At 48.4% G+C, this 19,597-nt stretch overlaps 1 protein-coding gene across 1 annotated transcript; it reads right to left on the reverse strand.

Moving 5' to 3' along the window:
• Positions 1-10,105: 10,105 nt before the first annotated feature.
• On the reverse strand, positions 10,106-17,046 carry Krt84 (keratin 84). The gene is made up of 9 exons (XM_027396030.1): positions 16,483-17,046; positions 15,158-15,366; positions 14,541-14,601; positions 13,838-13,933; positions 12,852-13,016; positions 12,607-12,732; positions 11,949-12,169; positions 11,510-11,541; positions 10,106-10,440 (listed from the first exon to the last, which is right to left on the reverse strand). Exons 1-9 carry the CDS (start codon positions 17,044-17,046, stop codon positions 10,106-10,108), a joined length of 1,809 nt encoding a protein of 602 aa, XP_027251831.1.
• Between the last annotated feature and the right edge of the window lie 2,551 nt (positions 17,047-19,597).

Below are 19,597 nucleotides of genomic sequence, written 5' to 3' on the forward strand. Positions count from 1 at the left end.
GTGGAGCCTGGGGGTGGAGGGTGAGGCTGTTTGGGGGAGAACAAGTGATGACTCCCAGCTCCTAGCCCTGTGTGGGGCCCTGCTCTCAGGGGCTCAGGGTGTATTGCAGGGCTTGGACAGTAACCTCATTGGCTATCTTTTCTGTGGACCTGGAGCTTGTGTTGAAGGCAAAGGGATTCCTGTGAGGCAGCTGAGAACTGGCAGGAGGGTGCTTGAAAGCCCACTTTAACCCTGGGATGCCTCCTGTACTCCACTGCTTGAATCAGGCTCACCTGCTGCTGTCCTTGAGGCTGCAGGCCCGAGGGACACTCATCTCCTCACCAACACATGCAAATTTGTATGCATGTTTCCCACCTTTAGCCAGCATTGGTCTGGGCACCAAGGCTAGGGAAGGCTTGGTTGTTCACTGTTTCAGGGCGGAGGTCCCGGGGCTGGATAGGCAGGGACAGAATATGGGTATGAATTGGGCAGGTATGCAATATTTGAGATCTTGAGGTACAGGAAAAGGATGGCTGTCTCTGCCTCAGGGTTAAGTCTGCCCCCTGCCCCCCAACCCCACCCCCTGCCATTGCAGCACTGAGCCCCACTGGCAGGCTACACAGGGGAGTTGCCCCCACAAAGCTCTGGTTGGATTGCCTGGGTAGAAGATAAAGGGCAGAGGGAGACCAAATCCTCAGTGCTGACCAAAGCAAATGAAAAACTGACAGGCCAGGCCAGCCTGGCTCAGCTGTCCTGGAGACATTTGTTGTGTGGGAGGAAGAGGGAACCCAGAGCTGCACACTGGTCAGTCTCTACCTATCACCCCAACACCCTTCTGGGGACATCCAGGTCCCTGACCAGGATCTGTCCCAGCAGGAGCTTTGAGGACAGGTGGGGACAGGTCTTCTTGTTGTTCACCCATCAGTCGCTACCCACCCCTGTGCTGTTGTCAGTATACCATACCCTCGTCTCTACTTCTGAGCATTCTATGCAGTTACACCTTTGCCTGGAATGTTCCAGAACAAATACCTCTTCCAGGAAGCTGTTGTGAACTACTCATTGGGAGAGAAGCTGTGATTTCTCTTCCTCTACACCTCATAAAATGCCTGTGTGGGGTGTCCCAGGTCACTCAAACCGTGTCCTTCCGTAGCCTCTTATACCTGCCGCTGTCACTCATCATGCCTTGTGGTCCAGTTACCTCCTGGTCTTACATCTTTTAAGACCCCACCCAGTGTTAGAACTTCCACTCAAGAGTCCACGACTATCTCTTAATTTGAAATGCTTCTCAGTGGCTGTTTCTAGGAAGCCTTCAAAAGCTAACTGGATGAAAAAGGCCCCTGACTAGCCTGGAGTCCCTAGCTTCTGAGACACTCTCTGAGTCACCCATAGTCTGCAGCACACACGGCTGTGCTCTTTGGAGGCCCAGCCACTCATACCCCCTTGCCCTGCTTTGCCTTCTTCACCTCCTCTGTACCAAGGTTGGGTGCTCTGGGCCAGTCTGATCTTCCCTACACTAGGCCTCACTGCCTCCCATTCCTTTGGCCTTTTCCTCTGGGCTTGGAATCCTCCGCTTGCAGGAAGCTTTCTTGGATTTATCAGAAGGCAGCAGAGCACTGATACTTCACTGGTCCTGCTCTGCTTGGCCCTGGAGGCACCTGCTGACCCTACCTGTTCTATATGTGTATCTGCCTGGCTGTCTTTTCATCCAAAGTATGGTATAGGGGCCCTGGGGACATCTGGCTCACCCCAGAAATGACTTCCTAAAAAATTTTGCTGGCCACACTTTTACTTTGACACCAAAGCTGTGACAAATGCACATGGCTGGGGCTGCTCTTTAAGGGGATTCTTGGTCCCCTGACTCTTTCTTCAATATTTACAGATCTGGGCAGGTCTCCTCAGAGACCCAGAACAGGGGAAATAGGGGTCAGAGAAATAGGTAGAAGCTGGAGGAACAACCATCCCTCCCAGGGATATCACAGGCTAGTCCCGCATCTGCTGGCTAAGCCTCCCTGCCCTGGCCCCATTCTTTCCTCATGGTTTTCCCTCCAGAAACCCCAAGAGACTCCATTCTTTCCCAAGCTGTCCTCACATGCTGTCCCCCACGCCCCCAACCCTGTCCCAAAGTCCTCCCAATAGTGGCCTTCCTGGTCCTGCAGCTGCTGTGGTCAGAGAAGACGATACTCCCACAGCAGAGCCTCTGGTCTCAGAACTGAGCCACATTAGTGGTTCTTAAACCTTTACTTTCTTTTTAGCAGCAGAAACATATCCTAAATCATGAGAGGAAGACAGTTATATAATGCCATGAAATCATTCCTGGATATCCATGGGAGATTGGTTTAGAAACCCCAAGGATGACAAAATCCAAAGACTTCAAGGCCCTTCTACAAGATGGTGTTGAATTTGATTAGAGGCAACACAATCGTTTTGAACATTTTAAGTCATTTTTAGGTTAACCTCAGTATCTGATACAATGTAAATGCTATATAAATTGTCACACTAATGTACATAGGGAACAGGAGAAGGAAAAGCCTATAACATCCAGTGCAAGTACTGTTTTCTCTGCTGTATTTGGCTGAACCATGGACCCAGAAAACAGTCGTGTGTTTACTTTTGTCTTTATCTAGAGAACATGCAAGCTGTGCCACTGGTCTCTCTGCTACTGTCCCTGGACTCCCAGTCCCCAGAGTCCTGCTCCTCTTAGGTTAGGTTGGATTATGCCACTTACCTGCTCTAATGTCCCAGTGGCTCCTTAGTGAACCTGGAGTCTGAAGCGTAGGTGACAAGACCTTGCTCTGTCCATTCCTTTGTCTTCTCACATGTCTCTTTCCTTTGCTCTCGGCACCTACACTGGCCCTTGAACATGCCAGGTACACTCCTGTCTCAGGGCTGTCCCTCCTGCTCAGTGTCTTCTTCTTACCTGAAAAGCTTTCTCCATTGCTTCCTGTGGGTTTTTTGCGCAAAACAAAAGTAAAAAAAACTTTCTGATTCTTCTTTCAAAAATGCTAATCTGCCATTCTATCCTACGATCCTACGGCTGCCTCTATCTGGCTTACCTTGCCTTGATTTCTCTCTCTCTCTCTCTCTCTCTCTCTCTCTCTCTCTCTCTCTCTCTCTCTCTCTCTCTCTGTGTGTGTGTGGTAGCTCATGCCCATGTGTGAGCCTGTGGAGGTCAACTTCAGTTGTCTTCCTCAACTGTTCTCCATATTATTTTCTGAGACAGGATCGCTTCATTCAACCCAGAGCTCTCTGTTTTGGCTAGGCCAGTGAGCTCCGAAGATTTACCTGTCTCTACCCCATTGCAATGGGGTTAGAGATATTTATGACCACACCCTGGTTTTTACATGGGAGATGAAGATCCAAACTTAGGTCCTTATGTCTATATGGCAAGCACTTTACTCAGTGAGCCATCTGCCCAACCCTTCGCTACTTAAAAAAAAAAAATCTTTTAGCACTTAAAATCCTTCTAGTGCACTGTGTAATCCATACATTCTACAAATCCACCATTATGTTTCTTTCCTCACTCCAAAAGAAGTGTGTAATGGGTACAGGCATTTTGTCTGTCATTTGCAAACACTCTGAGAATTTAGTAGGTGCTTATGTGTTGGCCAACTACATACACATACAAATGACTAGCTATCTCAAATACTTGAAGGTGGGCAGGAAATGCTACCTGTGTGCAACCCTAGACCCCCAGCCTGGAGGATCACTCCAATTTTGAAAATGGTAGGACTTAGAAGCTCCCCATCATGGCTCCTTCTTGCCCCAAGTGCCCATGAGCACCCAGGGGAACAAAGACTGCCAAGGACACAGGACTTTGTAAATATGGCCACATGAGGTTGGGGAGCATGAGATATGATTCTTATATAAAATTTTACTGATTAATATAAGGTTTGGATCCTAAATACAACTTTGATGGAGAAAAAGAATTTTGAAAGATGCTGAAGTTTCCAGCCATCTAGATGCCTTGGACTCTCTAGCAAGCGCTCTGAAGTGGGTGGCCAGCAGAGGGCAGCAAACACCATCAGTTGGCCAGAAGCTTGGGGATGAGCCTAGGAGGTGTCTAGGGAAGGCCTAGGAGGTGTCTAGGAAGAGTTGCCCAGAATGCTCTAACCCTCTGGGAGCTGGAAGCTGCCCACAGATTCCTGTGCCTACCTGGCATCCACCTTGGATGGGATAGCAGTGGTGGGGCCACTGTCCCTAACTGTCCCTTGCTAATAATGCAGATGTAGTCTCTATTAAAACAACTCAAGGGTTTCTTGTATAACACCTACTGTGTGCCAGACTGCAGGCTAGCTAAGCACTTCAAGTACATGGCACATGAGTGTGATCTCCACTGAGTTACCATGAGCGGCTCATTAAGGTTCAGGGATAGGCAAGCATATATCCCCATGTGGGAGATGAACCTCTTGGACCTTGGGTTTGCCTCTGTCAACTGGAAACACAAGAGGGGAGTCCATGCCCCTGGCACTGCAATTGGATCTCATGCATCATAACCAATTATTAATGTGGGTCTGTTTAAGTCTATGATTTTATTATTTGTTTCTTTTTGGTCTTTCTAATGTTAGTTTCTATTAATATTGTATTAACTATTCCTTGAATACTTAAAAATATTTCTTTGGGGGGTAGTGAGATGGCTCAGTGGTTTTCTGTACAAGCTTGGTGACCTGAGTTTAATCCTCAAAACCCGAACCCATGTAAAGGTACAGTGAGAGAAAGCTGTCCTCTGACCTCCACAGGCCAACCCCACCATGCACACACACCATTATAATAAATAAAAATTAAAAATGTTATCTAAACTTATCTAAAACTGTAATGTATATAATAAAATATTTCCAAATCAACTTAGAGCTAGAAAAACACACACACACACACACACACACACACACACACACACACACACACTCTTATACATAGCCTAGGTTGGTCTGGAAGTGTTTATATAGCTTGGGTTAGCCTCAGACTTACTTCCTCAACCTCCTAAACACTAGGGTTGCAGGCATGCACCAGCAACCTTGGAATATAGCCACAGTTTTATCACTTCCATTCCCATCTCCTTTCTCTTACAAGCTGTCATGGATAGCACTTCTGGGTCCATGGCCACCTCATCTGAGGAGGCAACCATTTTTGTTTTCAACAGTTTGCATACTTTGAAGACTATAAGGGAAGCAAGACAGTCATTTATGTCTAGTCAGATACTTCCTGTCACCTTGTCTTCATTTCTGCATTGCACGGTTCCCTGCCATGTCACTTCCCTTTACTTTGAAGAGCTCAAGCTTCTGTGTCAGAGCAGATCAGTTCTCATTGAGTGTGTCTGCCTTTTTCTTCCTGCCTTTGTTCCGGAAGGATGTGCTTGTTGGCTATGGGGTCTTATATTTTCAGGGTTGAGGTGCAGCTCCATGGAGGAGGGCGTGCCTGGCACACAGGAGGCTCTGGGGTCCAGCTCAGCACTACACACATAGAAACACAACTAAACAAAATAGCAACTGACATTCTTTCCTACTCAACCCTCAGCATTTGCGATGCACTGCTCCACTGTCTTCTGTGCATCTGATGAGAAATCTACACTGATTTAAATTATTATCCCCATGTGCAATTATTGCTCCCAAGTGCAACCTGCCGCTCTTTTCAGCTTTGTTTTTCCGTCCTTTTCTCTTTGTTCTCTCGGTAGATGACGACTATTACTCTGGCTCCAAAGTACTGGCACTTTCCTCCATCTCCTCTTCTCACTGTGAAGTAATCACTGTTTTTGCTTTCCAAATATTCTACTTTTCAGTTCTCAAATGTCTACTTGATTTTGTCTCTTATCATTTATTCTGCGCTTCTGAGAACTCTCTGTCTCTGTCTCCCTTTCTTTCTCCCCCTTCCTTCCCTTTCCCTTCTCTTTCCTCCCCCCTCCTTACCCCCACTCCTTTTCTCACTGTCTTGAGGATTGAACTCAGCAAATGCATGAATACACTGGGCCAACACTCTACCCCTGATCTACATTCCAGGCCCTTGTAAGCTTTCTACTGTGAGGTGGGGTCTTTTTGCTAATTTGCCCAGGGTGTTCTTGAACTCATTCTATAACCCAGGGAGGCTCTGTATTGAATTTGCAACTTTCTTGCCTCAACCTTCTAGATTACAGGCCTGAACTACAATAACCAACTTATCCTCTTATTCATTTCAGAATAAGAAATGAATTCCCTTCTAGAGCATGGTGACGGTGGCCCTTTGTAGTCTCTATGTGATAAAGCTCACAGCTGTATCACCAATGATGAGTGTCTGTTGACTCTCCCTCCCCATGAGAATTGCTCATGTTTTCTTGACTCCTTGAACCTCAACATAACTTTAGTTTACACACACACACAGACACACAGACACACACACACACACACACACACACACACACACACACACACAAAGAGAGAGAGAGAGAGAGAGAGAGAGAGAGAGAGAGAGAGAGAGAGAGAGAGAGAAATTGGTGATTTGTTGACTCAGGGTCCTGATACAGTCCTTATGTTTGAGTTTGGTTTGCTCTGTTTTTAGTGGGGAGTCAGCCCAGCCAGTTTCAGGCTGCATGCTCCAGCCTGTGCTGGCTGCTTAGTGACTGTTCTATGCCATGTCACTCTGGGCTTTGTTAGAAATGTGGGTGCAGCTATGAGTCTAACTTCAAATCTCTAAGCTCTTGGAAGGTTGCTTTGGGTTTTCCATGACAGAGAAGTTCAAGGCGAGCCTAGGATGTTGGTGGATTCACACACAGGCATTTCCTTCTCCAGTTGTTCAGCTTGACCCCACCAGCCCTTTTCCAGAACCTCTTTTCCTGGTTCCTCATGCCAGAGCCACCAAATCACTCAGGGTTTTCACCACAACCCTGCTACAAAGTCCTGCCAAGTCCTGCAGGGCCTGGCCCTCAAGCAAAGCCACAAGAGAAAACAGAATGTGGGCTTTGCTTCAGTGTTTTCCAACTCATAAGAGTCCCTTTCCTTTTCCTTTGTGTAGAAAGGTGGGCTTTTCACAGGGATCTCAGCTGTCCAAGCCGATGCTTTCCTGCTCCACCCTCAGCTCTAGGCCTGAGGCAGGGGCAGGGAGGGATAGAATAAACACTTGATCACTTCTTAAAGCCTTGCCTTCTGCCACCATCTGCCTGTTTTGTTTACTTTTCCGAATACTCAAACAGCTGCCTTTGAATTTATCTAGAGTGCTACATTTTATTGTAATGTTTTTAAAAAATCTCCACATCAGGATTGGACCACAGGCTTTGCTTGTGCAAAGAACACACTTTGCTACCGAGTTACATCCTCAGCCCATGGGCTTGTTTTCCACAGGATCCCTCTGGCTACTCTTGGAACACAGACTCAAGGAAGGCAGATGAAGCAATGACCAGTTTCAGTTAGGAGTTGACTGTAGTTGTCCAGTTTGGGTGTCAGTACCACACAGGGAAGTGGTAACACTTGAGTGCTAAGCTGACAAGATTTTCTGATGGAGAGGGAGAGAGAGAGAGAGAGAGAGAGAGAGAGAGAGATTTGGGCATAGACAGTAGAATGGAGCCACTGGTCCCTAAGTGCCACATTGCCTGGCACTTGCAGGCACCTGACGCTATAGACACCACCTCTGCTGCAGGAATCCAGCATTGGAGAAGCTGAACAAGAGCCTCTGAGAGAGCAAAGGGAAGGAAAATTCCACATTCCTGTGCCATTAATGTGCATTGAGGTGTCTACCGGCCAATCTTAATGTTGTGTCAGGTAACACAAACAAAAAGGGCCAAGATGAATTTTTGAAGAACAGGTAGCTAGAGGTCAATTTGGAGCTGGGACAATAAAGAAATAAAATTGGTCACTGATATGGGGTGGTTGTTGGTCTGGTTGAGACAGACAACAAGGCCTCTTGGGGCCGCTTCCATGCTGCTGCCTCTGAGGGATGCATGTGACTCAGCATGTAGAGATCAGGAGAATATTCAGGGGTCCTGGAGCAGAGGGCAGGGGACTGGTAAATCTTGAGTCTGAGAAGGGTGACATGCAGGTGTTCAGGCTGCTGGCTGGGATCTGGGAAGGCAGGATGTATGAAGAAGCTAGGTGTGCTCCTGTCTTAGATGTGTGAGGAAGCTAGATGTGTTCCTGCCTTAGATGTGTGAGGAGGCTAGATGTGCTCCTGTCTTAGATGTGTGAAGAAGCTAGGTGTGCTCCTGCCTTAGATGTGTGAAGAAGCTAGGTGTGCTCCTGCCTTAGATGTGTGAAGAAGTTAGGTGTGCTCCTGTCTTAGATGTGTGAAGAAGCTAGGTGTGCTCCTGCCTTAGATGTGTGAAGAAGCTAGGTGTGCTCCTGTCTTAGATGTATGAGGAAGCTAGATGTGTTCCTGCCTTAGATGTGCAAAGAAGCTAGGTGTGCTCCTGCCTTAGGACTGTGCTGAGTTTGGCTGAGATCTGGGCCCTGTCAGCTGTGCAGCCTGATGGCTGCATCCTGTGCTCATGGACTCCTGCCCTCCCCTTGCTGTTGTGTCTTGACCTCTTATAACATTCTATCCAGTTCCCAGCAGGTCCCCCTACTATCATGCTATCTACAGTCTCTAGGCTTTTGCACATACTGTGGCCTCTCTTGGCACCCTTTGCCCCACTTAGATGACTTATTCACCATCCTTTGCATCTCTGCTGAGTACCACATCCTTTAGGAAGCTAACATCGCCCAAGTCTGTGTTGGTCCTCCTCCCATACACTGTGACATCCGTATTGGCCTTAGCACAGCATTCAACCTCCCAAGTCCCAGTTATGTGTCTATCTTCCTCTGAAGACTATACTGGAAGCCCCTTGAAGACAAGGACCAAATTTTATTAGACACTGGACAGATGGTTATTAAGGGAATGAATGAAAATTGGCAAGTTGGAAGTAGGCTGCAGCTGAGGGAATGGCTGGGAGTAGGGGTATGTGGACAGATTCCTCAGGACCAAAATGCCCTGCTAAGGGTTACTTCTGGAAGGCAATGGGATGCCATTGAAGACTTTAATCAGGGCAGCTGTGGTAAGTTTTCTGTGTGGAAAGACTTCTCTAGAAGCATTGTGCTGAGTAAGTGGAATGGAGACACGAGTGAGGACAGAGAGACAAGGATGTCATTGTGGTGATCTCAGGGGCTTGGTGGTGGGGTGGGAGTGGCTGAAAACGGGAAGAATTCAGTGTGGTCAGGAAGAGGGCTCGTTGACCCGGAGAAGAGTGGGTGGGTTGGCCCTTGTTTTCGGAACCTTCACTCCTTGTCACCTCTGCCTTACAGACCTGTAAGACCCTCCCTGGAAAGGCTTGTATCATTTCTTTCCATGGGTCCAGGACACCAGCCCCTACTCTAGTCACACTCTCATTAAGGTAAACTAGTGAGGTCTAGTAGGCCACCTCCTCAGTGAAGTTAGGCAGAGTCCTTGTGAAGTTAGCTTGGCAAGTTTATTGAAAACCCAAGAACACAAAGAGTAATACAAACAGGCACCCACCCACCCCTCCACCACCCCTCCTGGGGCTTGGGGACACAGCCCTGCTTCAGCAACAGGGCGCAGAGTTGGGCCTCATGTCACCACAGGACAAGGCACACGGAGCTGAAAAGCCACCTCTCCATGTGCACTCCACCTGCTAGGCAGAGTCACATTTCACAGATAAACCAACAACCATGAGAAAAATGGCGAGGATGAGCCACTGGCAGAGCCATCACGGGGACTTAGGAATCCCTGTGGTCACCAAGGACTGTGCCCTTTGAGGCCAGGGAAGGGAGAAAGAAACCTCTTCTGCCAGGGAAGGGGAGAGGGAGGGGCAAGAAATGGCTAAGGATGCCTGCAGGCCCCCGGGGTCTGTGCTCATGCTGCTCAGAATGGTCCCTTTCTCCAAGGCACAGTGCGGTCTGTAGTAATCGCTGAAAACACATTTACTGTGTCTGAAGGCTGAGGGGGATCCCCACAGGAAAAAAACTGGGAGTTAGGGAGAAGCTAGTGCCACTGGGGCTGTGGATGCTGTGTCTACACAATGAAACGTCCTTTAAGAGGACATACGCTAGGGCTGTGTACTGGCAGGAAGAGTGGCCGGAGGTCCCTCAGGACCAAAGTTTATGCACCTCAGGGGACAGAAGCAGGGGATGCTTGGTTGGTTCTTCTCCAGCAGTAGCCATCTGGGGATAGGTGCTTAGTACCTGGTCCTGCGAGAGGTAGTGGTGGATGAGAAGCGGACACTTGAGCTGCGGTTGCCACGGCCACCACTGCAGCTGCTGAAGCCACCCTCAGTGGGAAGTGGGCAGGGGATGCTAGGGGCGCAGGTATCCGACACCAGGACTGAGCCTCCTCTGGCCCCAGAGCTCAGCAGGTCCCCACCAGCCCTCAGGCATGAGGAAGTCAGAACGCCTCCAGTGGTACGGATGCCACTGCTGCTGGAGAAGGTGACCCCACAGTTTCGGGAAAGGCTGGATCCCGAGACCAGGGACTCTGGGCCACACAGCACACCTCCCCGAGAACTGCTCACAGCTGTGGAGAAGAAAGGAAAGGAATGTTGACTCCAGGACTCATTAGCCACTTGCCTGAGTGGCTCAGAGACTGAGACTATGTGAAGAACAGCCATCCAGGTGGAAGTGGGAGATCTCTGCCTTAACCCCTGGGCATTTGCCCATGCCCATAGATCAACTGCCATTAATGTCGGCAAACTACCACTTATCTGTGGCCCACGCCAGGTGGATTTAGGAGGTCAAGTGTGAGATGTACCATCCAGGGAGCAGTGGTCGTCACAGAACCACAGGGTGGTTTCTCTGTGATTATACTGGTACCTCTTGCTTGTTCCCATGTATCTATCAGATATCTGATCCTGCCAGCGCCATTTCCGGGCCGGCCATCTCTGCTCCACTGATGACTCTGCTCTGTAGCCCCGCTGGGCTTCACTGGACATCACCAATCCCACAGGGCCGGGATCCAGCTAAGCCTTACTTAAAGCGGCCCTGCTTGTAAGCTTGACATCTCTGTTTTTGCACCAGCGTCTGTGCTGCCCCCATGGCCCCTGGGCTTGACTTTCTGGAGAAGAGCTTTGCTGTCTCTTGGCCTCCCAGCAGATCGGGGTTCTCTGGGAGTATAGCTGGTGTGCTCTGCCCTCCCCCACCTGGCAGTGTCTTTCTGGGATTAGCATGGTACTGGCTAATACTCCCCTTCTCCAGAAGACTGGAATTCTACAGAGCAGGGGTGCAGTGACAGTGCAGTAGCACACTTGCTTGGGGAATAGGCCATACTCTAGAAGCAACAGGAAGCTGCTTAGCATTGTTCCATCCCTGCAATCCAGATATGAGTCACCTCTTTGCTTTTCCATTCCTTCTAAGTCTCTGTGATGGTGGCCTATACGGCCACTAAAAGCCAAAAGTCTCTTTCCAGGAACTTTCTCCCACTTTGAAGGCTCCATAAGCCACTGTCTACTCTTTGTTCCCGAGCCTCTGCTGAGTACACGCTCCCAGTCCAGGGACCCTCCTGGTCTGCTCCCCTGACAGTCTTGGCCAGACCAGCTAATCTCGGGAGCTTCCTTAAGAAATGGTCTGAGAAAAGGCTAGATACTTACATATGTTTACTGGCCCAACACCTTCACAGATCCTGGAAAGAGAAAGAAACAAAAGTATTCACATGTGTTATGGGCCTGCTTGCTGTCAGAGGGCTCCTTGTTTGGGTAGATCAGCATCCCCAACTGTTAAGCGCATTTTGAAGTACACCATGTTTCTAGAGATTGCCTCTAAATTGTTGAACTAAACTATTTGATGACCTATTATCATTTTAACCAATTAATCAGCTAGGCAAAATGCCTATGACCTGGTGCAGCTCACTTGTAAACAGAGTTGATGGCCTAGCACCTCCTAATCCCGTGTCAAGGGCAACCGACTAATATTTTTGGAAAATGTATTGTTCTCTCTAGAGACTGCTCATCCCAGGTTTCTTGGTCTGGCTCCCCTCCCTTGTTTTGTTAATCTTTCTGGATGTTTGACCTCACGCCTTCCCGCTCTCACCGGATTTCCTCGCCCTCCAGCAGCTGCCTGTAGGTGGCGATCTCGATGTCCAGGCCCAGCTTGGCGTTCATGAGCTCCTGGTACTCTCGCAACTGCCGCGCCATGTCCTGCTTGGCCTGCTGCAGGGCACCCTCCAGATCTGCCAGCTTGCACTTGGCATCATTGAGGGCCGCTTCACCCTGCTGCTCTGCCTCAGCCACAGCAGCCTCCAGCTTGGCGCACTGCAGGAAAGGGAGTCTGCAAGTGGGCTTTGCTAGGGACACAGGGTTCCCCCAGTGGGGTTGGCAACACTGCCCTTACTGATAGGGATGAAACCCAGTGTCAGGTCTAGATTGGAGTTCTCGGTGGCTGCTTTCCCAGGGATGGTGGTTGTGGTCAGCAAGGGGTGGGGTATTGCTTTTCCGAACTCTCCCTCCCCACTGGGTTTTCACTGCCTTGAGACAGATCTAAGGATTCCAGAGTCTTCTATTCTTTCTGCCTCCCCTATCTAGGCCTTCCTTCTGGTCCGTATTTCTCTCCTCCAGGAAGTTTTTCTGGATAGCCCTCTGGTTTGTGTCCAGGTCTTGGTGGGTCTTTTACCTCACCAGACTTGGGGCTTCTCAAAGCCAGGCACCCTGACTCTCCTCCCTCTGTGGTTTTCTCTCCTTTCCTTTCCCACCTGGGCCTTGGAATGCTCGATCTCTGTTTTCAGCCTCTGAATCAGCCGGGTCAGCTCGTTGATCTCATCCCGAGTATTTCGTAGATTGTCACAGTGTTGGCCAGCCGTCACCCGCATCTCCTCATACTGGGGACAGAATGCATCATTTTGACCATACACAGTCTGGGTTGAAGACCTCAGACCAAAGTCATCACCCCAGGGCACATGTTCCCCTCCCCCAGTCTCCTGTTGCCTTGCTCTGGTACCTTGGTCTGGTACCAGGCCTCGACATCAGCACGGCTGCGCCTTGCCACCTCCTCATACTGGGCCTTGACTTCAGCTATGATCCCATCCAGGTTCAGGTCCCTGCTGTTGTCCATCTTCACAATGACAGATGTCTCTGAGATGTGTGACTGCAGCAACTGGATTTCCTGTATTGGGGAAGCAGCAAGGCAGAGGGGCTCAGTGGTCCACCAGCAGCTGGGACTCTGCCACAGGGTCCCCTGTGAATCAGACACAGGGAGCATTGCTTCTTGCTTTATGACATTGCAAGACCTCTCCCCGATTTAGCCTGGAGCTCAGAAAAAAGGCATTCTCTAGAAGAAATTGAGTCTGACTTTAGAACCCTTGCTGTGTGCTTAGTGCATACCTCCAGTTGCTTACTCTAGCTTAAGTGACTGTCAGAAACAGGGGTACCTCAGGTGACTGGTGACAGCTGTGTAAGTTCACGCTGGTCTACCCACAAAGTGACTGGGCTGTTCATGGTCCATTGAGAGGTTAACAATATTTTAAAACATAGTAGATCCTAGAGATTCCTAGATCTGGAAGCTTCAGAGAATCAGGGTCTCCAATCTGGTGAGATATTCCCCTGTAGCCTTGACTGACCCCTCTTCAGCCTACATAGGCGGCTTGGAAGCACATGGCATTGGTTTGGCTAGCTAAATCAGATGCACTTCTTTTCTTCTGGCAAATCATTTGCCAGGCATTCCAAACCCTAGCCTTTAGCTTGGCCAATGAAGGTTTGGATCTCACATGACAGGAGGTCACTGTCAGGCTTAACATGGCTGTGGAGGTGTTCTGTATAGTCCCTGGCCTTCCTCACTCCCACACACTCTGACAGAGAGCACACAGGTCTGAGTGGGGGAGGAACTAGATGTATGAAACCAGTACCTGGAAACCCAAAGGCCTGACTCAGCCTTTGTGTGTGCATACTGAGCAGTCTCATCCTTAAAGGCTTAGAGAAGAGCCTCACCTCCAGGTACAGAGCCTTCAGGAATTCAACCTCCTGGGCCAGGGCATCCACATTGGCTTCCAGATCCGATTTATTCAGGAAAGCTGTGTCTACATCCTGCATAAAAAGAGGGATCAGCTCACTGCCTATGCTGTTCACCCTTCCTACCTAGAGGTTCAGAGATGGGCAGGAGGAGCCATCAGTTCCTTGTGTGATTGTCCTTCTTCCCCTATTGTAACGTGGAAACACGCATGGGCTGGACTTTATCCATGCTTGTTTAAAAGCAAAGAAGGGGGGCCATAGAGATGACTCAGGAGGTGAGAGATTGCCATGGAGACTGAAGACCTGAGTGCAATCCTTGTGTCCCATATGGTGGAAGGAAAGAACTGACTCTTTCAAGTTGTTCACATACGCACCGCAGTATACATGTGCCCTTCCTGTGCACACCAAATACCAAATATTTTTACAGGTAAAAATAAAGGAAGCCTTGGTACTTCATGAAACCGAAGAGTCCATCTTTTTCAAACTCACAGCACCCAAACTCAATCTGTGGTCCAGTCAGAACTTTGAAGGGAGCCAGATGTGATCTTTTGAGTTCTGCTGTTTGGGTGAGCAGTTTCAGCCACCACAGGGCTGCCTGGGAAGTTTCTGGGGCTGAGATTGGGGTTCTGGAGAACATGGCGCCTCCACATAGACCTTCCCTTGGCTGCTTGCCGCATCTTACCTTCTTCAGAGCTACAAACTCATTCTCAGCATTGGCTCGGCATCCCACCTCCTCCTCATACCTGGGGGCATGGAGATGAAGAGGGTAAGCCCTCACTCACTCGTGATACTCCCAACCCCTCACTAATCCCCCAACAAGATCCTGGTTTATTGAGGCACATGGTTCTCCATTGCTACTCACAGATTAGCGTATCTCAGTCTCCTCTTTAAAACTTTCTCTGACCTAGTGGCCCTCCAAATCCTTCATTTTTCTCAACTTGTATTTAGGGTTTGAAAATCTGGACCATTCCTACACATCTCTGGGAGAAATAACTCAGGGGCATTACAACTGAGCACAGAGGAAATAGGGCCTGGCACAATGCTGAGTGTGGGAACTCCTTTCAAAACTAAAGGCTTCTCTCCCAGAACCAATTTATGGGCAGTGCTAAGAACAAGCCCCTCCCCATCCCCAAATTTCTTTTTCCTCACAGAGGGCCTCCGTATCCCACTTCTCACATCACTGTCCGCCATGCATCCTGGAGCTGGGTTTCATAGCCAATAACAATAGTATCTCATCTGCATTGGCCGGCTGCTTCTGGAAATACAGAGCCCAGGTGTGGGCAGCCCAGGTATACTCACTTTTTCTTGAAGCCCTCAAGGATGTCCTGCATATGGTTTCTCTCAGCCTGCAGCCGAGCTTGGTCACTGACTAGTACTTCCAGCTGCCTCCTCAGGCTGGTGATATAGTTATCAAAGAGAGGGTCCAGGTTGCTCCGGGCACATTTCTGGTCTTGGAGGAAGCTCCACTTGGTCTCTAGGAGTTTATTCTGTTGCTCCAGGAACCTTACCTACATACAAGGAGCAAAGACAACATATAAAGGGCTTGACAGTGCACCTATGTAGGCCAGTTTTTCAGATGGCCTGTGAAGACTCTATCAGGTATTATCGGTGTTCTTCTTTCTACTGGCTTTGGTTGTGCCTCTAACTCATCAGAAGGTCTGTGACAGGTCTGTGACCCTCTCCTAACACCCAGATAGACTTTGCCACTAACAAAGATGTTTCAGTATCATTTCTCCCCTCCACACCTAAGCAAGGTGCCAGCCAATCATGAAGAGGTTTGAAGGATGGGGCTTCTGCTGGGCTTGCCTGTGTCTGAGAGTAGATACGGGCCATTCCCAACAGGGTACACAGGGCAGTGACAGTACATTGGGGGTCACTGTGGTACTAGGAGGTGGATACCTGGGACTGTACACCATGAACAGCATCTCCAATATTCTATCAGCCAAGCTCCTTGGCTCCGAGACAAAAATGAGCTTACAGAGGTTCTTTTCCCTCTGCAGAGACCAAGCCTCATCCCCGTGCAGACATGGCCAACCAGGACTTTTGGAAAATTCACACTATTATTTATCTATGCCAGCTATTGGTGGCCTTCTGTATTACCCTCAATCTTAACCATATCTTGGTAGCCTATGTTGGGTAAATGAATTCTTTGTCTTTTACATGAAAATCACTCCACTCCATTCTCCTGAGACTGAATGGATGAGATTATCTGCCTCAGGAACTATGATAATTAAACCATGATCTTAAAGAATGAAATATTTTAAGCATGAGTCAATTGAACACCTGGTTGAAGCCTCCACCTGTGTCGGAGACATTTCTAAGTAACCAAGAAATAGGGCTTGGTTTGCCTGTATGCCCATAGATTTGGATGGATCATCTTCCCTTTCTCCAGAAACTGACCAGCATCTTAGTCTGTCGCACCTTGCAGCAGTTCCTCTGGTGTGTCTATTCTCCGTGTAGAATAATCTACAAGATATCCATCCCTCAATGCCTTTGTCAGATGCCTTAAGTACTTGGGATCAAAACCAATGGCTCAGACCCAGGTCAGCTCTTTTTGAAGGTAAAGAGCATCCCAGCACCCCTTAACTCTTAGTGCCTATCCCAGGGGTCAGCCAGCAAGGTACCTTGTCAATGAAGGAGGCAAACTTGTTGTTGAGGGTCTTGATCTGTTCCTTCTCATCTTTCTTCACCCTCTGAGCATTGGGGTCAATCTCCAGGTTGAGGGGAGTCAGAAGGCTCTGGTTAACAGTCACAGTTGTGATAGAGGGGGCTGATGGACCTCCAATTCCTCCAATTCTGTAGCCAAAGCCAGGACCGCCAAAGGCAGGGCCGCCAAAACCATAGCCAAGGCTACTGCCAGCTCCAAACCCTAGGCCAACACCACTGCTGGCCCTAAATCCCAGACCAACTCCACACCCGTCACCAGAGCCAAAAGCCATTCCATTGCCAGCTCCAAAGCCAACTCCATAGCGGATAGGACGAGAGCATCCAACTGCTATCCTAGGTGAGGATGATCCAAAGTTGACGCTCCGACTACCAAAGCAACCCAAGCCACGGAAGCCAGACCCACTCCTGCAGGAGACAGAGCTGGCCTGGAAGCGGTTCAGATTCTGAGGGGTCATTGCTGAGCAAGAACTGAAACTGCCAACCCGATGACCAGAGCTGACTCGGTAGGAGCGGCAAGACATGGTGGCTTTGTGGGTGACAGCTGAGGAGCAATATGAAGTAAGTGAGCTGGAGCTGGGAGTCTCTGTGAGGCTAGTGGATCCCTCTCATCTTTTTATGTGTGTGTGGACGTGAGGATTGGCCTCATAAAAACAAAAAAAGCCATTTAAAGGCATTTATGAGCTTGGGTAGTTAGCAGAAACTCTTGTCTATAACGTCCTTCACAGTGAACTAATTTAGGCAACACCTATTCTCATCAGGATACGGGCTGGAGCAGGCAACCTATAAACATTAAAAACATATAAACACATAAACATTATAGTCTTATTTTCCCTCTAAGTCCACCACAATTGCCATTATGGGGACATTAATTTGCTTTGCTCATAAATTCAAAGGCTCCCCTTGCCACTCTAAGTGTGGCTAACCACACTTAGAGAGTTAGAATGCTAACAGTTCCAGCCAGAGGCTCTGGAGAAATGTGGATACCCAAAGCTAATTCTCTCAAGGCAGGAGGGGGTGCATAGGGGACACGGCATGCACAGCTCCAAGGAAGAAATCCTGCAGGGAGAAAACAGCTCGATGCATCTCTGCAGATATATTCAATACTTAGAAGGCCCTTTGCTGGGCCCTGTCCACACTTCATGGTCTGGCTGTTTACAGGGGCTGATGCTGACACATTTCTGATTCGAGACTCTAAAAGGACATTTATTCTCCAGTCTCTACTCTGTCCCAGATAGTATGTGTAGAGTTATGCACATAACTTGGAGCCTCCACCTTCAAGTTCCAGGCATACCCTGGAGCTGAGTTACAGCCCCATCCTCACAGGTTCCTTGAACCATTCATAATTCCTTGGTTGGGTTATGGAAACAAAGCAGTAAAGACCTGGATACAAAATGAAAAGTCCTAAGCCAGTGAAGATGATCACAGTTGGCAATATTACAGATACTCATGGCTCCAAGCTGCTGCTCCCTTTTTACATTATAGTGCATAGCTTTGTTTTATGCTTGGGGAAACATTGTTTGCATGAATGCTTGGGGAATATTTGTTATAGATATACATATTGATATATGAATGGCACATATATCATATATGGTATAGTATATATGATATAACACACATATATATGCATATATATATACATACACATACACATACATACATATTTATAAAGTTATACCAGTGCTTTTTCTATGAGAAACCTACTCAGGTGAGCATTATTTTTTTCTGTCAACTGTCTGTCTAAAGAAGGAGAAGGAAGGGCTGGAGAGATGTTTCAGCCTTTAAAGGCTAGGTTCACAACCAAAAATATAAGGAGAAGGAAAATAAACATCAGGAAAACACTTCCAGTAGAGATCACCAGAGACCTCTGTGGCTGATCTCCATGCTCTCCTCAGTCCTCACTCCTGCTGATCTATCAGCAGTGTTTGACATAATCCATACACCTTCACCTTCCAAGCACAACCTTCTTTTCATTCTGGATACTGTATTCTCCCAATTCCTTTTGGATCTTCTTAGCCAGTCACATCTCCGAGCTCTACATACCCAGTGTGCATGGGCCAGACCTCTGACTGTTTATCATCTTTGCCTATGAGCATTCCTTGGTGATTTTATACAAACTCAGGGCTTTAAAGACCCTGCCTGTCAGTGAGCACCAATGCATAGTTGTACTTGAGACTACCCTTGTACTCTATGTCCTCTTTAAGATTTATTTTATTTTTAATATGTGCCTGTGTGTGTATCTCTGTGTGGAAGGTACATGCATGAGAGTTCAGGTACCCCCGAAAGCCAGAAGAGGACAATGGGATCCTTTGGAGCTGGAGTGATAGCGGGTTTGGAGCTCAGTGTAGGTGATGAGAGTGGAACTTGGGTCCTCTGGAAGAGCAATGCATACTCTTAACCACTGCACCATCTCTCCCGATTCCCAAGCATATATTTTAATCAGTATCCCCATTTAGATATCAAATAGGCACCTCAAGCAATGCATCTTCCCCTAATACTTTCTATTTCGTATTTCTCATTTGCCAGTCTCACTGTCTGTGTGATAGCTCATGCGGTAGTCTTGGAATCATTCTTTTCTCTGGGTTTCAGTGTTTCACTCCGTCCACCACAGTACACTCACCATAACCATATCTGAACCCCACATGCTTCTTAGAATATTCCATGCTGCTGTGCCAGCTGGAGCCCGTTGTTTGCTCCTCATTGGGCCTACTGACTCATGCTCCTGGGACATCTCTGGCTTTTGTCCCTGTTCCTTCAGACCATTCTCAACACCATGGTCAAGGGGTCCTTCAGAGACCTTTTAAACCATGCCACATCTTTGCTGAGGACCTTCAGAGCCAATGCCTCTCTGCAGTGACTCTGCAGTCCTTTGCTGACTGCGCTTACCTCTACTGCTCCATTGCTCACTCGGCCCCAGCCACTCCTGCCTGTCTACCACTCAGGAAGGACTCTCTTGCTGCATTTATTGTTTGCTATTTTTGTTTGTTTGTTTGTTTGTTTTTAAGATAGGGCTTCTCCATGTAGCCCTGGTCATCATGGAACTCACTCTGTAGACCAGGCTGGCCTTGCCTCCGC

This window comes from Cricetulus griseus, chromosome 2, assembly GCF_003668045.3.
Source record: "Cricetulus griseus strain 17A/GY chromosome 2, alternate assembly CriGri-PICRH-1.0, whole genome shotgun sequence".
NCBI lineage: Eukaryota > Metazoa > Chordata > Mammalia > Rodentia > Cricetidae > Cricetulus > Cricetulus griseus.